Source organism: Chionomys nivalis, chromosome 3, assembly GCF_950005125.1.
Source record: "Chionomys nivalis chromosome 3, mChiNiv1.1, whole genome shotgun sequence".
Classification (NCBI taxonomy): domain Eukaryota; kingdom Metazoa; phylum Chordata; class Mammalia; order Rodentia; family Cricetidae; genus Chionomys; species Chionomys nivalis.
In genome coordinates, this window is record NC_080088.1 from 32331516 (window position 1) to 32349009 (window position 17494).

At 40.5% G+C, this 17494-nt stretch overlaps 2 protein-coding genes across 3 annotated transcripts in view; one reads left to right on the forward strand and one right to left on the reverse strand.

Moving 5' to 3' along the window:
• Window positions 1–2858: 2858 nt before the first annotated feature.
• Cggbp1 (CGG triplet repeat binding protein 1) lies at window positions 2859–10743 on the reverse strand. Of its 2 annotated transcripts, none has more exons than XM_057765635.1 (3): window positions 10521–10743; window positions 9779–9995; window positions 2859–6847 (listed from the first exon to the last, which is right to left on the reverse strand). In XM_057765635.1, exon 3 carries the CDS (start codon window positions 6828–6830, stop codon window positions 6327–6329), a length of 504 nt encoding a protein of 167 aa, XP_057621618.1. In that variant the 5' UTR covers window positions 6831–6847; window positions 9779–9995; window positions 10521–10743; the 3' UTR covers window positions 2859–6326. The 2 variants fall into 2 exon arrangements, with proteins under 2 accessions (XP_057621618.1, XP_057621617.1); XM_057765634.1 differs by having other exon boundaries at window positions 2859–6850.
• Window positions 10744–11039: 296 nt separating this feature from the next.
• The window catches only part of Znf654 (zinc finger protein 654), a 53721-nt gene continuing 47266 nt past the window's right edge, over window positions 11040–17494 (forward strand). Inside the window, exon 1 of the mRNA XM_057765456.1 lies at window positions 11040–11261. Coding sequence (XP_057621439.1) covers window positions 11070–11261 — 192 coding nt within the window. The 5' untranslated portion in view covers window positions 11040–11069. The remainder of the gene's footprint in view (window positions 11262–17494) is intronic.

The window sequence follows — 17494 nt, forward strand, 5'->3', positions numbered from 1 at the left end:
AAAAAAAGGTAAATATTCTCCCCTTACCTCATTCAATGTCTACATTTTCCAGTTATATTTGATGAGTATCTGCCCGTCTCATACAAACATATTATATTTAGGTAGCATTGTTCTTCTCAAAGGGGAGAAAACTCACTGCCCTTCTGTATGCTGTGAACATGCTTTATTACCATTGGTTAATAAAAAAGCCAATTTGGCCAATAGCCAGGCAGACTAGAGCCAGGTAGGAAATACAAGCAGAGAGTCAAGGAGGATGGAGTCAAGGAGATGCAGCAGCCACCAGGGAAGCAAGATGTGAGGTAGCAAGCCACAAGTTTTGTGGTAAAATATAGAGTAATAGAAATGGATTAATTTAAGTTGTAAGAGCTGGTTAATAATAAGTCTGAGCTAATAAGCTTCAGAGTGGTTATTCAAGAACTGGCAGGCAGGAGAGAAACCTCCAGTTACAATATGCTCTGCATATTTTAAACTTAGCAATTAGCAAAGACAAATCTGATCCAAATGTTTAAATAACTTTAGTAGTTTATAATATATCTATGCTATACATTTTACCTATCACTATACTACTGAGCTTTCAGAGTACTTACTGTTAATTTTCATTTTATTAAATGAATCAATTAGAACTGGTGGCAGTATGGCCTTAATCATAGCACTTGGGATGCAGAGGCAAATGGATGGCTGAGTCTGATGCTAGTGAGTTCCAAGACAGCTAGGGCTATGTGGAAATACTCTGTCTTAGTGAGGACTTCTATTGTTGTGACAAAACACCACAACCAAAAGCAAGTTGGGGATGAAAGGGCTTATTTGGCTTGTACTTCCACAGTATTTATCATTGAAGGATAAGAACACAAACAGGGCAGGATCCTGATGCAGAGGCCATGGAGGAGTGCTGTTTATTAGCTTGCTTCCTTGGCTTGCTCAGCCTTCTTAAAGAACCCAGGACCAAACAGCCCAGGGATGGGACAACACACAATGGGCTGGGCTTCCCCCCCACCCCCATTGGGTACTAACTGAGAAAATGCCTTACAGCTAGATCTTATAGAGGCATTTTCTCAGTTGAGGTTCCTCCCTTTCAGATAACTCTAGTTTGTCAAGTTGACCTAAGAATAGGCAGCTCACTCTAATATCCACCCCAACACATCTCCTTTTACATATATTTTACACTTGCTCTTTGCATCCATAGGATGTTCATAAAGGGGAAATTTGCTAGATTAAAAGGAATATATAAAATCATCAAACTTTGCTTTTATATTTTATTCTTATGCATGCCTGTGAGTTTTCTGTTTTGCACCCTGGGCATGCAGAGCCTGTGATGAATAGATTCTAGGAACTGGATTTACAGAATGACCCGAAACACTTAAACTTGGGTGCTGGGAATTAAACTCTGGTCTTCTGCAAGAGCAGCGTTTTTAACAACTCTGCCATCTCTCAGTCCCCATCATTATTTTTACTGAATAGGTATTAAATAGCATAGGTAAAGGGGGAGAGAATGTACTGATTTCACGCTTAAACAGGAAACAATTTTATTATGATATCCATACAAACCCAGAGGATTGGGTTATGATAATCGTTAATGAGTGTGTTTATGTACAATTGTGACTATCTTGATACTGAACAATTGTTTAGTCTTTTGTGCACAATTCCTTATCATTCTTGTGGTAGGTTCTTTGCAAGAATTTCATTTGGCAAACAGCATTACTTGATAGTTTTTTTTCTTCTAATCTAAAATCGTATTCTATAGGTTATATAGAATACCAGATTTTTCTTTTTTGGTTTCAATATGGCATCTCCCTATGTTGCCCTGGCTATCCTGTAACTCACTCGCTCTATAGATCATTCTCACAGCGATCTGCCTGCCTCTGCCTCCTTAGTACAGGGATTAAAGATGTGCACCACCACTACCCAGTGAAATATCAGATTTCTAAAACATCCAGCTGTGCATGTTCAATTTTCGTGGCTTTTAAAAAATACAGGTCTTTGAGGACCCAGAGAAAACATTTTATCAGAAACGCTTCTAGTTGTTGGAAACAAAGGTGCCACTGCCCCTGAGGGGAGTCATTTCCCTGCTGTCACCATATGTGGTGTCAGGAACATTGGAGAGGCTCACAGCATACTAGCTGGTTTACTCTTGGTAAGAGGAGGTTCTTTAGAAAACCTGAAGATAGTTTGCTAACATAATACTGAATATTAGGGTTCATTTCTAAGTTCTTTTCTACTGTTTTGATTTCAGAAAAAACAAAACACTGCAATTAATTCAGTGTTTTTTTTTTGGTCACAGATATGAGCGTAGACAGAAACAGCTCTGACAAACCATGTAAAATTATTGGTTTAAAAGAAATTTATTCTGAGTTTCAAAAACATATAAAAGATGCAAACAAGACCTTTTTCACATATATTTTTTTTTAAATGACCAGTATTGCCTGTGGTTAACTGATGTTCATGCCATTTCTAAAGATTTACGTGTGTACCTATGTGAGTTTGTAGGTACTTGTATGCAGGTGCTCGATGCCAGATCCTCTGCAGCCAGAGTTAGACTGTTTTGTAAGTCAATCAGTGGGAGTGTTGGGAACCCTGTACAGGAGCAGTTAAGTCCTCCTAACTGAGCCACAACCAAGGTCCTTCATAATACTTGTAAAATATTCCCATTAATTGACTGAACTTAAACATTGCCTATAGAATTTTGGGAGAACGACAATTCGATGCTATGATGCCACTTTGGCATAACAGAGAACTTTCACCTAAAGCAAACAGACTAACACTACAAACAGGAGAAAGACCGATAGAAAAATCAAAATTCAACTGAAATCACAAAACGTTTGTCATTGGCTCATACAAAAAATGCTTTCAAAAACATTAGAAACTTTTTGAAATTTATTTCTAAATGTCACAAACTTTTAAAAAGCAACACATTTATACTAAAATACGTGCATGAGCAAAAGTAAAAAATAAGCACAGGAAGACGAAAATTAACATAGTAAAGTTTTAATACAGCTTTCTGGATACAAGTAGAATAGCACTAGGTAAGGACCATAGTTACCTCAGCGATCTGAGTATGGGTTGAGATCATCCAAGGTTTAGGATAGCCACTTCACATACTCATCAGTGCTGGCCGAAAGACAAAGCAATCGAAACTATAGGACTAACCTTCCATGTAAATCAATTATTTTAAGGTGATCTGTCCTCATTGAATGGCAGTTAAGTCCAACAAGCAAGCCCTCACAAAGACTGAGAACCAAATGAAAGCTCGCTTCTAGCCTTGGTTTCAGGTCGCCTTAAGTTTGATTTGCTTTCATGTACTTGCTATGTTTCATGCACAAATTCTTTGAGACCAAATTTCAGCTTGGAAATTTTGCCAACTGTACGTCCAACTTCAGATCACTTCCAAGCAGACACTTAACTATTTAAAGAGTAAGATGTAAAATTTGCTGTTTTCTGGTCCCTTATTCAGAGGGCCACAGGCATAAACTGGAAGAAGCACTTACTAAATAATATTAGAAAGCTTTAATCAAAGATAATGGATAAAATAACTATATAGGTTCTCATACACAATCTAATTCCTCACTCTGTAAAATATGATTACAATATCTTTCAGGCTTGCTATATGCCACAGATAATGAAAAAGAAACCAACAGAAAATTCAACAAGCTAGGACTATTTACTGTCAGAATATAGCGAGGTTCTGGAAGACATACTACAACACTCTGAGAAAACATAACAGGTAAGTATGTGTAGAAGGCAGTTTATAAATGAAATATAATGCATTCAACTTATAAAAAAAGAGCTGCTATTGGTCCAATAGTATAGCATCATACTACCACTATATAACTAAGATCGAAAGCTTCTGTACACGTTCACTTTGCCTCCCAAGTAGCACATGCCTTTACTATCTAACATGCCAATCAGAGTTTTGCAAATCTTTCCCAGTTTGAGCAGGCTACTATAACCACTCTTATTATTTATGAGACAAATTTAACCAGTTCCAAGAAACAAACTTTCATAATCAGTGAAGCAACATTAATAGTAACTTTCCCCCAAGGGAATGAAAAACTCATTCTAAGGACATGATACAAGCCTAACAGAGTGAACTATGCCCCTAGAGATGCAAAAACGTAAGAACAGTTGCAAGCCTGGAAAAACATTTCTATAGGAACTAAGTGACTGTGAAGTCAGTAAAAATAACTGCAAGAAAGGCAAAGGTGAATTGTTTTCCTAGTGCAACATCCAACATGTTAGGGGATTACTAGAAACTGTTCTGCCATGTTTACTGATAGTGCATAGTCCCAGACAATAGGGAATAGTCCAAATCACATGGAATCCTGAAAAAATTAAAATGATTTGTTTTTATTCTGAAAATAGTGGTACAAAATTCAATTATTTTAGTTGCTTAGACATCCTACCATCTCAAGACAATTTAAACATGGTTGCCTGCAAATTCTTTGAGAGAGTAGAATATACTGTTTACACTTTGCTGATGATCTGTGCTTTACCAACTGCAGTTAGTAAACAACTAGCCTAGACATTTACGTTCTACGTAAATATAACCAAACATGAGAAAATGGAAACTACAAATTTTGAGAACTGACTTTCCTTTCCACAGCAGGGTTTTAAAAGAAGCAATTGGTCACTTTGACAACCTGAATTGGGAAAGTTAAATCTACAAAAGACCCTTAAGACAAGTTGTTCTTAAAAACACAAATTATTGCTGGGCGTGGTGGTGCACGCCTTTAATCCCAGCACTCAAGAGGGAAAGAGGCAGGTGCAGGAGGATCTCTGTGAGTTCAAGGCTATCCTGGTCTACAGAGTGAGCTCCAGGACAGCAGGTCTATGTAGAAAGATCATGTTTCAAAAAAATCAAGAACAAGTCAAAACCAAAAACCAAAAAAAGAATAGCAAATCCAAAACAAAACAAAATCCCCAAAAACATAAACCAACCCCCAAATTATATTATTATTATTTACTAACTTTGGCTTTTTGTTTAATGGAAATTTGCGGCACAATGACCTGAAAGATAACTCCAAGTCACACAGGGCATCATGCCACTGATTTACAATAGAAATATAACTTCAATGTTTTCAACTATTTGATTTTTTTTTAAATTTTTATATTAAAGCTCTAACTAAGTCTTCAGTTACTAAACTTTTAAAAAATATAATTTGGATCTGATGAAGAGGACTTATCTGAGCTAAATTACTTTTAAAAAGCTTACAGAACAGTGAGGTTCAGAGAACCTAAACATGGTTGACCTTTAACAGAACTGATTTTCTGACTCAAAAACAGCTAAGCAGCATCCTGCTTATCTCTACTATAAAATTCGTGCCTCATTTATTAGACAACTGTTTAGCATCCAAGTTTAAAACCCTATGTCACCAGAGGCAAAGCAGTAAAAGTCAAACTAAAACTCACTCCTAGCCTATTTACCTAAATAAACATAAAATCTTATGGAAAAATTACTGTATAGAAAGCAAGTTTTTTATTTGCTGTGAGCCAAAAAGTAACTACTAATTCCTTGTTAAAAAAAAAAAAAACTGAACCACAGTGTATTTAAATGAAAAAAAAAACCAGTCCTGTAGTCCTTTAGTACCAAGACATAAAAAGTTTGCAAATCTAAGATGATGTTTAACATGAAAACTATGGTTCAAAAATTTGTGTTCATGTTCGAGACTAAAATCTCATCACTGCAAAATCCCCCAAGGCTTTTGGCAGACGTTAGAGAGATTTTAGTCTTTTGGTCACTTGAAGCTGCTATTGTGTACAAATCTCTAAAAAGGTGAAGACCGCGAGGAAATGAAGGGTAGGCAATTATTTCATATATAAACAAAATGGAGTTTGAACAGCCATTTCTTCTAGAGATCTCAAGCTCTAAGAACATTTCCTGCCTACCATTCTATCTCGAAAAGAACTTCAAGTTCCTGTGAGTGGTATAGTCTGGCAGCAGCTTAAATTTTCTAGGCTAGTTCTTAATCCAAATAATTAAGTCACCTCACAAGAAATAATCATACATGGCAACAGGGCTACAACGCAGGGCAGTTCTTCCATGCACAAACATTTCAGAAGAAAACCCATCAGTTTTAAAGATAACCACCAGGTTTCAGATATCCTAATACACTCTATAGCTAAGTTTTGCTTTATACCATTGGTGACTAACATAAGCATAAGTTTTACAGTGAGGTTTTTTTCCTTTTGCCTGCAACTATATACACATTGCAAAACTATTCTGTATCACATGATCTGAAATGAAATAAATATAAAAATGAAGCACACAATCAACACATTAACTTTAATACTCCACATTATTAATCTTGATCACAATGGTCATAACTGCCTTGTCAACAATCTTGTGAGTTGAGGAGCTGATTTTCATTCTCATATCCATCAGGCAGATACGCTCTCCTCAGCTGGTCTGACTTAGGTATGGACCCTCCGTTTTTCACATGTCGAGACAGGAATGCTCGGACTGCTGGATGATCAGCCTTCTCCAAGGGGATGTTGGCTTCCAGGCACATTTTCACAAAGTCCTGGATAACACTGACTTTCTCTGTTTGCGCAGTACTGTTGCACTGAAGAGATGCAGTCAGGGGCCTCTGCTTCTTTCTCACATTCTGCTCTTCAAATTCTGCCTTCCTCTTAGTGTGTGTCTTTGACTTGAGGTGGTCACTAATGGCAGACTTGCGAACATGATTCAGAACCACATTGCAAGAAGTGCAGAAGAGTTTTCCTCCATCTTCATGAAGCTCACCTCCAAATTCAGTGACTCGATCCAGAGGGGTCACATACAAAGCAGTCTTAGAACGGTTCCGAGCAGGTGGTGCTGTTACTACGAACCGTTCCATTTTGACTGAGTAAGGTTCTTCTAAGACAAGAGAAAGATGTAAGTATCATGACAATAGTTCATTCTAGAAGTGATTTAACAATGATAGGGTTAAAGTGCTTTTTTAGGAGTAAAGATTTAAGAAAACCAACCCCTCCCTCAACCAAAAACCTCAAACTTAATTTGGAAGGTTGTATGTGTTATAAATCTTTATCTGAAATATTCAAGAACAGCAAAACTAAATCAAATTAGCAGCAGACAGCTAGGCTCATTCCTTGCCATTTGTGTATGTGGTATATGCCCATGAGGACACCTTAGTTTCTGAATTACTTCTCTAGCTGAACCCAGAACTGGGATTACGGACACTGCTGAGACCAGCTTTCACACAGATGATGGGGATCTGAACTCAAGGCCACATGCTTGCACAAGAAGCACTATATCTACTAAGCCAACTTTCCAATACAATGACCTTTACGACAAATAAATTAGATTTATGAATAACTCAAATTACTCTAGATATTTCTGTTAGAAAATCCCCAAAACAGTAAACATTCAGAACAATAATACTAATCTTGCCCAAGTTAGACATGTTCAAGTTAGTTTCTCACTGGAAACTGATTTTGCGAACTCAAGACTTGATAGCAAAACTTGTTTAAAGAGAACAAGTAACAACAAAGAACATAAGGCAAGTGCAACTATATACAATGGCATATAGAGACTTATATATATTTAAGGCAGGGTCTTATTGCTGGGCAGTGGTGGCTCACGCCTTTAATCCCAGCACTGTGGAGGCAGAGGCAGGCGGATCTCTAAATTCCAGGTCAGTCAGCCTGGTCTACAGATACAGAGGTCCAGAACAGCCAGGGCTATAAAAGTCCTGTTTCAAGAAACAACAACAGCAGCAGCAGCAACAACAAAAAACAAAACAAAGGGTCTTCCTCTGTAGACATAGAGATCGACCTATCTATGCCTCCTCTTGAGTGTTTAAGAATGTAAGTATATGACACTACGCCTGGAAAAGTTATTTTTAATACATGTATATCTCTTAAGTATTTTTAAAGGGTGATAATAAAGTTAAGTCAACATGCTCTTGGTTTTATTTCCATTGAAGACTAATTTTTATTTCTCTTAATATGGTACCCAATATGTGACAGGGCCAAAGAGTAAATGAATGTCGGTGTACAATTCAGTGGCAGTGGCAGAGCAATTGTGCAGCATGAGCTAAGTCCTGGGTTTGATTCCAGCAATTAAACAAACAAACAAACGAAAAACCAAAATAAAACAAAAAGTGAAACACAAACAGAAAAATGCCCAAACCAAATGAACAAAAAAAACCTGAGTAACCATTTACACAAATATATAATTTAGAAGCAGCTTAATAACTCACTCTACCCAGATATCAAACTTTAAAAATTGAACCCCCCCCCCCAAAAAAAAACCCAACTGTGGTCCAGGCTGGTTTTTAATGTGAAATCCTCCTGCCTAATTGTACTGAGGAGTTGGGATTACAGGTATGTGCCACCATACCTGGCTGCTTTTTACTTCCTATGTTTACATGTATGTATGAATGTGTGTGAGCCCCTATGCATGGCATGTGTGGAGTTCAAAGGACAACTAGAGGGAGCTGGATCTCCCTTTCCACCCAGTGCTTCCAGGGACTGAACTCATGGCTGTCAGGCTTGGCAGCAAGCATCTTTACTCTGAGTTATTTTACCAGTCCCACAAACTTCTTAAAATGATCACCTGACTATGAGCTTTGTAAAATTACAGTACTGAAAACCCAAGACAATGAATACACTCTGGTAACAAATAATAAGTTTTACTCCCCTGGGGCCATGCCTCTGAGCTAATTTCATAATAATCAAAATTTAAAGACACTAAAATGAATGATAAAAATTCACATAATTTTCTGTTATAGACATGTTGGAGAAATATGCCCAGATATGTTCTGAAGAATTAGTTTTCTAAGTATAATTACAAACCATGGAGTATCCCACTGTGTTAATCTACTTGCTGGGCAACATCAAAATTCTTTTCATTTTTGTCAATGTGTCAGCAAAAATCTAAGTTAGAGGACTTAGCAATTCATGAAAATTCTGTAAGGCACAACAAGCCTAGAATATGCATAATTTTTGTAGATTTCTGCGCCATTACATCTTTGACACAAGTCCTGACAGATACTGTTAGGCTATAGGTTTTCCATGGCAGAAGACAGGTCAATGAATTCTACCTAATATTCAGTGAACTATCAGTGCAAATATTTGAAATTTCTACATGTATTCTATACCTCTGACACCAACCTGTTCTAGTAATAATTAATGGCTATAAGACAGTCATGAAAAAACCTGAATTCTTGTTCTGGGAAACCACTTAAGCTTTTTTTCTCTATGGAATTATATTTAAGTACCTGGACTGCAAACTTTGAAAAAAATTAATCTGTAATTCTCTTTTGGTTTTTCGAGACAGGGTTTCTCTGTATAGCTTTGGAGGCTGTCCTGAACTTGCCCGGTAGACCAGGCTGGCCTTGAACTCACAGAGTTCCACCTGCCTCTGCTGCCAGCGCACTGGGATTAAAGGTGTGGGCAACCACCGCTGGACAAATCTGTAATTCTTTTTTTTCCCCTGGCAGAAAATATCTTTATTGCACCTATTAATTTTGCAAATACGAGAAGAGCTAGAGCACAAGCAGGAACACAGACTATTAGCGCCACAGAAGCGAAGTGCGAGTCTGTAATTCTTGTACTAATGTGAGGCTGAGCTTCTCTAGTCTTTTAAGTTGAAAGGTTTGCTCCTGATATTGCCTCTTAGAGAGGCGATGATCTTCCTTACAAGTAAAAGTAGTTTCCGAAGTCAGAAATATTCTAAACAAATGAGGAAGTTGAGCTAAACGCAAGAACTAGCTAACAAAAGCGAAGCAGCAATTTACTAAAGCAAAACTAAACTCGGAAGCTTTCAAGTAGAAATGTTTACCGGCTTAATTTCCAGTTCTTTTTTTCCTTGATATTAAGTAGTAAGGGTTTTCCGGTGCAAAACTGCAGAACTAGGGACGCATCCAATCCTAGCAACTTTCCGTTTGTTCGGACCCGGAAACGCCTTCGAAAATCAGTTTTTCAACAGGTGGTGGTGGGGAAAGAGTTTCTGGGCTTGCACCCTATTTTCCCTGCGGCGCCGGGAAGTCATGCCTTTACTGTAAGATACAAAAACAAACAGAAAGGAAAGATGGTGGAGGGGCGGGAAAGGCAGACCGCAGGCCGGCGGCGGAGCGCCTAGGGCACGCACGGCCCCGGTGTTTCCGCCCTCGCTGCGCGATCGGCGAGCACCGACCTCGAAGGCGGCTCGGCTCGCACGGCTCGGGCGGGTGCCCCTGCGGCCCGCGCGCTCCGCAGGCCCGAGGCTCCGGTGGGGGCGGGGAAGGCGGGCGCGGGCCGGCCGACGTCTAGACAGTCTCCTCCCGCCGCGCCGGCCGAGGCGGCGCCCCGACGCCGCCTACCGCCCCGGGCCGCGTCCCAGCCACCGTCCGAGGGCCCGCGGAGTCGGCGGCCGACTCGGTGGCTGTCCCCGGGGAGGGGGCGGCGGGCGGCGGCCCAGGCCGCGGCTGTCAGGTCGCCCGTCTCCTCCCTCCTCCTCCGCCGGCGGCCGCCGGCCCCGCCCCCGGCTCCCTCTCACGGGCCCAAGGCCCCGGCCCGCCGCCCGCTCCAACGGCCAAGCCCACCTTCCGTCTCCCCAGCTCTTCGGGACCGTAGGATCCGGCCGCCGTTAGGGGAAGTGCACGAGCCCTCGGCGGGAAGGAAGAGAGGAGGAGGGAAAGGCAGAGCAACGGGATGAAGGCGGTCCCGTTGCGGCCGCCGCCTCCGCCGCCGCTGCTGCTACCGCCGCCGCTGCCGCCGCCGCCGCCCGAGCGAACCCCGCCGCGGCCGCCGTGTCCCCCGCCGCGCCCCGTCCTCGGGCGCGCCCTATGGCAGAGCTCGTAGGCGGTCCTCAGCAACCGCCGAGCGACGGCGACCAACAGACGGCGGGCCTGGCAGACGGACGGCTCCCTGAACCAATAGGGGTGTAGGGCGGGTATGCCTATGATTGGCGGCCTCCTTCCTCCAGTGAAAACTGGGGGCGTGGGTGGGCGGAGCCGGAAGTAGAGCCCAGCCGAGTGGCCCCTGTCCGGCTGGGGCGGAGGGAAAGGAGGAGGGAACTAGAGGAGGAGGTTAACCAAGGCAGCGGCGGCGGCGGCGCAGGGGCTGGGTACGCGCTGGGCGGCGAGAGCCTCATGGCGGAGGAAGAGAGCGATCAAGAGGCCGAACGCCTCGGAGAAGAGCTCGTGGCCATTGTGGAGTCCCCGCCGGGCCCTGTGGGGCTCAGGGCTGCGGACGACGGCAGAGAGGACGCCGGCGGTGGCGGCGGCTGTGGCGGCGGCGGCGTCGGGATCAGCAGCCGGGATTACTGCCGACGCTTCTGTCAGGTGAGGCGCCCGTCGGCCGCTCCGACTTGTCACCCGGCTCCTGGGCCTCGGCGCGGCTGCTGGCCTTGTGGGCCACCTCTCTGGGCTGTGTCCGGGGCTCAGCCGCCAGCCGGACGGGGAGGGAGTCCGGGAAGCTCCGGTTCCCTCTCCGGCGCTTTCCGGCTTGGCGAAGGGGCACGGGGAGCAGGTTGGGGGTGACTTGCGGACTTCGGGGTGAGGAGAAAGTGAGTTTGTCGTGGTGGAGGGGCTGGGAGCAGGACGGTCAGCAGGGGAGAACTGCGTCCTGACCTGGCTCTGCCCTGCCGGAGACCCCCTCGGTGCCCGAGGGTCCCGTCGTTCTCACGCACGTTCCCTGCCCGGCCCCCCTCACTTCTGCTGAGCTCCCCTGCCTTTCTCTAAGACCCACATCCCCGGCTTTCTCGTTTTTTCGGAGTCGCCAGGCAGGCGCTCATCCCCACTGCCTGCCCTCCTGTCATCGCCACCCCTCCCCCTCTGCTAGGGTCTCCTGTCATTCCCTCATAGGTCCCCGTGGGCCAGTTCTTCAGTTGGCACTGGCACTGACCCACCGTTAGCTACTTTTCTCTCCCGGGTGGGGGGCGCTTTGGGCGTGGGACGTTGATGGAGTGATTGTCATCTTTCCCTGTTTTGACCCCCTTCTCTGACAGACACACTGTTTCCTAATTAACTGCACACAGAGAAAGTCGTTTTCCTGAAACTATTGCCCTGGTTACACCACCCCTCCCCCCATCTTTTAAGTTACACGGTTTTTTTTTTTGTTTTTTGTTTTTTTTTTTTTTGGTTCATCTGTTAATTTCAGCTTCGGAAAAGTGACTGTAAATTATTTTTCACTCTGCGGACTGCTGTTAGGATTGAATGTAGTTTTGCATTGAATTGTAAGCAAAGATAGAAACAGTTATGTGTTTAGGAATAAAGTTAGTATAATCTGCATTCTCATCCGCATACATTTGTAATATAGCTTTTTTTGCATTCAATACGCTTGCTTCTTAAAAAAAAGATACTTTATCATATTACCTTTAAAAATGCTTCTTATTGTCCACATGGGGTTCAGGTCCTGGGTCTATCATTTCTTCCATGTGTACCTGTACAAGTTACTTCACCTCTGTGCCTCAGTTTCCTTTTTTGTCAAGTGAGATAGTTGCTAGCTGGGTAAATACATGAACGGTTTCCATCAGTTAGCCCTTAATTTCCCTCAGGTCACAGGTGACAAATAAAGCGAACAGTGAGTGGGCATTATATTGGTTAACATTATATTTATGTCCTGCCAAGCATTCAAGTTAAAAAAAAAAGGGTAAAGTTGATATTTTCAATAAGTTGCTAATGATTAATATAAATTTTCTTTTTATTTTTGCCAATGTCATAGATAAATTGGTTTGAAGGTCGAAACAGTCTGGGTATAGACAATGTATATCTTTAACATTTTTTCTGTATTTAATGAGTTTCTTGAAAATGTCTTTTCTTCTTGACAATTGATGCTCACTGAAGTTCAGTGTCTTTAGAGCCTCTGTCTTATAACTACGTGTTTCTTGTTTAGCAACCGTTAGGTTTGTAGACTATGTACCTAGGAACTTCGAACATAGGCAAATTAGCAGGAATTTGCTATTTTAAATATATTATGAGACAAATGGCATTGCACTTTTCTCTTTTTTACTTTTTAAAAGAACAGCTTTTCTCTGCATTTCTGCCCCTCCCCCTCGTGTTGTGCGTGTGTGCGTGTGTGTGTGTGTGTGTGTGTTTTTGTGTGTGTGTGTGCGCGCGCGCGCGCGCGCGTACACACTAGGCATTGAAACCAAGGCTAGATCTCCCAATGTGTTCCACCCCCAGCTTGGTGGTATTAATTTACTTGTCCAGTGGCTCCTCATTGCTGAAAATTTTGAGTGCCAAACATTTTTGGAGAACTTTTGCCTACCTTTAAATTTCCTCTTGAAGCTAAGTTTTAAGAGCAAATGAGCAGATTTAACTCATGAAAACCATGACTACACCTAGGGGAGGACGCCAGGACCGCAAACTCAAGGGATACCTGGTCTATATAGTGAGACCCTCGTCAATAAACAACAACGTCAGATTCTGATAGTTGTCTTTAAAATGTTTTAAGAACAGATGAGGTTGACTATTTTTTAAAATTATGAATAACCAAGACTAAAACTGAACAGGAAAAATGCAATGAATTTTTATATAGCTAAATTATGTTATATAAACATATTTCAGATTGCCAAGTTTTTCCTGAAAATTCATTACCTATTTTATACATCACTAATAGATCTCTTTCTGAGTTCCTGTTCTGTTTTATTTTGCAAGTGATATTTATATTTATATATATTAATTTTACATATATTAAATGTAATGAAAGAATCATTTAATAAATTACATTTCATCCACTACTTAATAAAATAGGAGTATATTAATTGTTTAATTTTCCAGTAAGGAAAACAGTGGCTTATATAACTGTATTTGCAAAGATCAATTATTTTAAACAATTAAGGTTCTATTATTTACTAGTAATGATATTAAATAACTTTAATTTATTAGCAAATTACCTAATTACTAGTAATTCTTAAAATAGATAATTTACTCTTAACTACTGACAGTAAACTGAATATATGGCTTAAATATAGTGATATTGAGAAGAAAATCTATAATTTATCTCCTTTTTGGAGGGAAATATGAATCATCTTGGCAGTAGGTGCTAGGGTTATAGAAGAATGGAATGGAACAGTTCTTTACAGAAAAAATAAAATTAATTGCCTCTAATTACTTTTGAGCTATGTTATCTGCACAAGAAATGCTTCAGGAGAATGGGTACTTAACCCTTACTTAATTTGCTTTGATATGAAAGGGAGGGGAAGGCAACTTTTACTTTAGCCTATTAACGGTTAACCTTCAGGCAAGGAGTTATATAGACTGTGAAGCCTAAACAAGTTAACTTTCCTTGGGTTCCAAAGGAAGGGCAAGCTTGGATTTGAATTCAGACTTCAGTATCTGCTGAAAGGCAAATAATCAAACACTACCTTGAATTGTGTGCTGTGGATGGGATACAGTGGTGGAAAGTTAGTAACAGGCAGGGGATAACAGTACAGTTATAAAGTACAGGCAGTTAGTAACAGTACTCAAGGAAGCACAGATACAAAGTTTAAAAGAGAGCCAGGTGTGGTGTGGTGGTGCAGGCCTATGATTCCTGCATCCAGGATGCTGAGGAAGATGGATCTCTGAGTTAGAGGCCAGTCTGTTTACATAGTGAGTTCCAGGATAGTCAGGGCTATGTAGACAGACTCTGTCTCTAAAAACAAACAGAAAAAAAAATCAAAACAAAACAAAACCCACCTAAAATTAAAAAAAAAAGTTTAAAAAGGATGCTTTATCATGACATAGTAGTAAAATTAATTTCAACGAACATCATTGTTGTTTCCCTTGACTTGTTAGGTGTAGGAAATACTCAGTTTCTAAAACCTAAAATGATTTAACTTTGGTCATACATTGTAAAGTAAACAAGTTAAAATGCTTCATTTTTAATTTTAGTACCAGAATGATTATAATGAGACACATATCTGGAAATCTGATAGGTTAAAGTAGACTATAAAATTATTTTGTACTACAGTGGGCTTGGTAGCCACCTAAGGAAGATGACAAGTGTATAAATTAGAGAATGGACATCATGAACATAAAGCTCTTATGTTCGTACCTAGCACATAGGTAGGAGTAAATAGATAGGAGCTATTAATATTTTTGTGATGCAAAATCCTCTGTGGGTTTAAGAGGGGAATTAGAGATAATCTTATCTTTGGAGTTGATAGCTTGCTTCTATCTCATAGTGAACTTCAGACGCCATTTTAAAATTTTAGTGTTTGCAAATATTGTCATAGATAGATGACAATAGATAGATAGATACTCGGGATGAGTAAAGCCCAGTGACTTTCAAAGCAACTGTATTTTCTTTCTGTTGGGTTTTCAGGAATTTTTTTTTTCTCCAAGGGGATTTGGCAGATTCAGAATAGATTGTCCTGGCAGGCAAACCAGTGGGATGGGGCTAGAAATGCTGTTCAGCCTCCCATCGCATAGGGTAGAACAGCCCAACAGTAAACACGGTGTTTACTGTCAATGGTACCTACAGGAGTAATCTGTCATGTCCTTAATTTTGACTTCATAGCTAAGTGGTTTTTTATTTGGGTGCGTTCTTAGCAAAAGGTATTAATAATTCTGCAGTGATTTTAACAGTAATTATGGCCAATGTAAGACACCTAAAGAGATGGTCTTAACAGAAAAAGGGCTTGTTTGCCTCATTATTCTTTTTAAAAAATATGTATTTAATTTCTCTTCAAAGAAATTCAAATTGTCTTAGAAAACAGCCCTTTGGTCTTGTTGCAAAATGTGTACAATACTTGCACTTTTGTGAACGATTTCTGAGGGTGTATAATGTACTGTTGTTATTTTTGTTGTTTTCATTAATTCTTACTATTAATTGGGATAACCTTTTTGTCTTTAAATCAATTTATATATTTCAAAAGTCATATATGAGGCTTATGTATGAGGAATTCCTTTTCACTCAAAGTTCAGACCTGATTTAAGTGATTTAAACTATGGAGATGTGGACTACTCATGGAAAAAGTCTTGACTAGATGGTGCAGGGAAGGCACTGTAGACGTTTATAATTGTACAGTTTCTATTCTCTCTTAGTTATTCTCTCTCCCTGGTTTATTCGATAAGCCAAGGTACATATTGGAATTCCAACTATCACATCTGACTTCTATATGACAAGACAAGGGTATTTTTGTGGGGTAGTTGAAAAAATATCTTTTCTTAAATCTTTTTCATTGGCTTATTCCAGCTTGTTTAGTCATCCCCATCCACAAAGAATATTAGAACTTATTAAAAATGACTAATTCATGCTTAGGATTCTATTCAGTAAGGAAGGGAGAAAAGAACTTTTGAGTTATAGAAGCAACTAGCTTTTTATTTGGGGGGAGGCATGTAACTTTTTTAAAAAAACATTTTCTTTCTTTCATTTCCCCAGAGACAATCACTTCCAACTTACACACACACACACACACACACACACACCCCACACTCCCCACTTACCTACTTGTGACTTTCCCCCTTTAATTTTTGGTGTGATCAGTTGGCCTAGTTGAGAGAGAAAGTAGGGACCTCCTCACCCTCTTGTTATTGGGTCCACCCAGCATGGGCTCTTGTGTATACTCATTTTCTTCACATGTCCCTAGGAAACCTTTTCTCTGATTATTTTGAATCTCTTACAGTTCTCTCCAGAGAAACAACTACGGGATAGGTTTCATTTTGGGAAAAAAGACCTGGGGGAAATTTTTTCTCCCATTTTTGTGATTTTTTTTCACTCTTTTCAGTTCCACTTTTACAAGAATGAATGTAGTTCCTCACATTCCTGTAATCCCCCCATCCCCTCCTTCACTCCCCTACTCCCCCTCCCCTCCAGATTCTGAAGTCCTTAAAGCACAGATGAGTTTGTTCTGAACCCTGAACCTCTTCCACTGATGGTTTGGATTTTAGCTCCCCAGGTCTCAAGCTAGGAACAGCTTCATCTAGCTACTTTCTAGCTCCCAAAATGTAGTCATAAATACTACGTTTTGACATCTTTGCGTGCATTAAAGCTTTTAAAAGAAGTAGTTGAGTTCGCAAGTGAGATCAGAAGTAGATGTGTGTTTATTGTGCCACATCTAAGTAAATGTTGAAAATTGGCTCAATAAAGAATAAATATAAGGTTGAGCATAGTGGTTCCCACCTTTAACCCTAGCACGTGGGAGGCAGAGGCAGTCAGATCTCTGCGTTGAAGGCCAGCCTGCTATACAGAATGAGTTATACAGAGAAACCCTGTCTCAAAAAAAAAAAAAATAAAATAACCCCAAAAACTCAAACAGTAAAAACAAAAGAATAAATATAAAAGATGAAGGCAAGTTTTGATGATAATTTGCACTGATTTACTTACTTCTGCAAGTAGAGTGGTCATAGCTACAAATCAATTTATTGTATCGCTTTATATGATGCATATGTACTTTTTAGTCTTTTTTAAGACAGTGGGCTTTAAAAAATGGTTTTCAAAAATCTGATGTTAGAGACGTTTCCAGTGTTCATAGAAGGTGAATTTCATGAAAGGCTATTTACTTATTTACTAATAACTAGGGAGCACAAAACAAAATCAATTAGTCTCATGTTGTTCTTTAATACCTCTTTTAGGTTGACTTTCACAG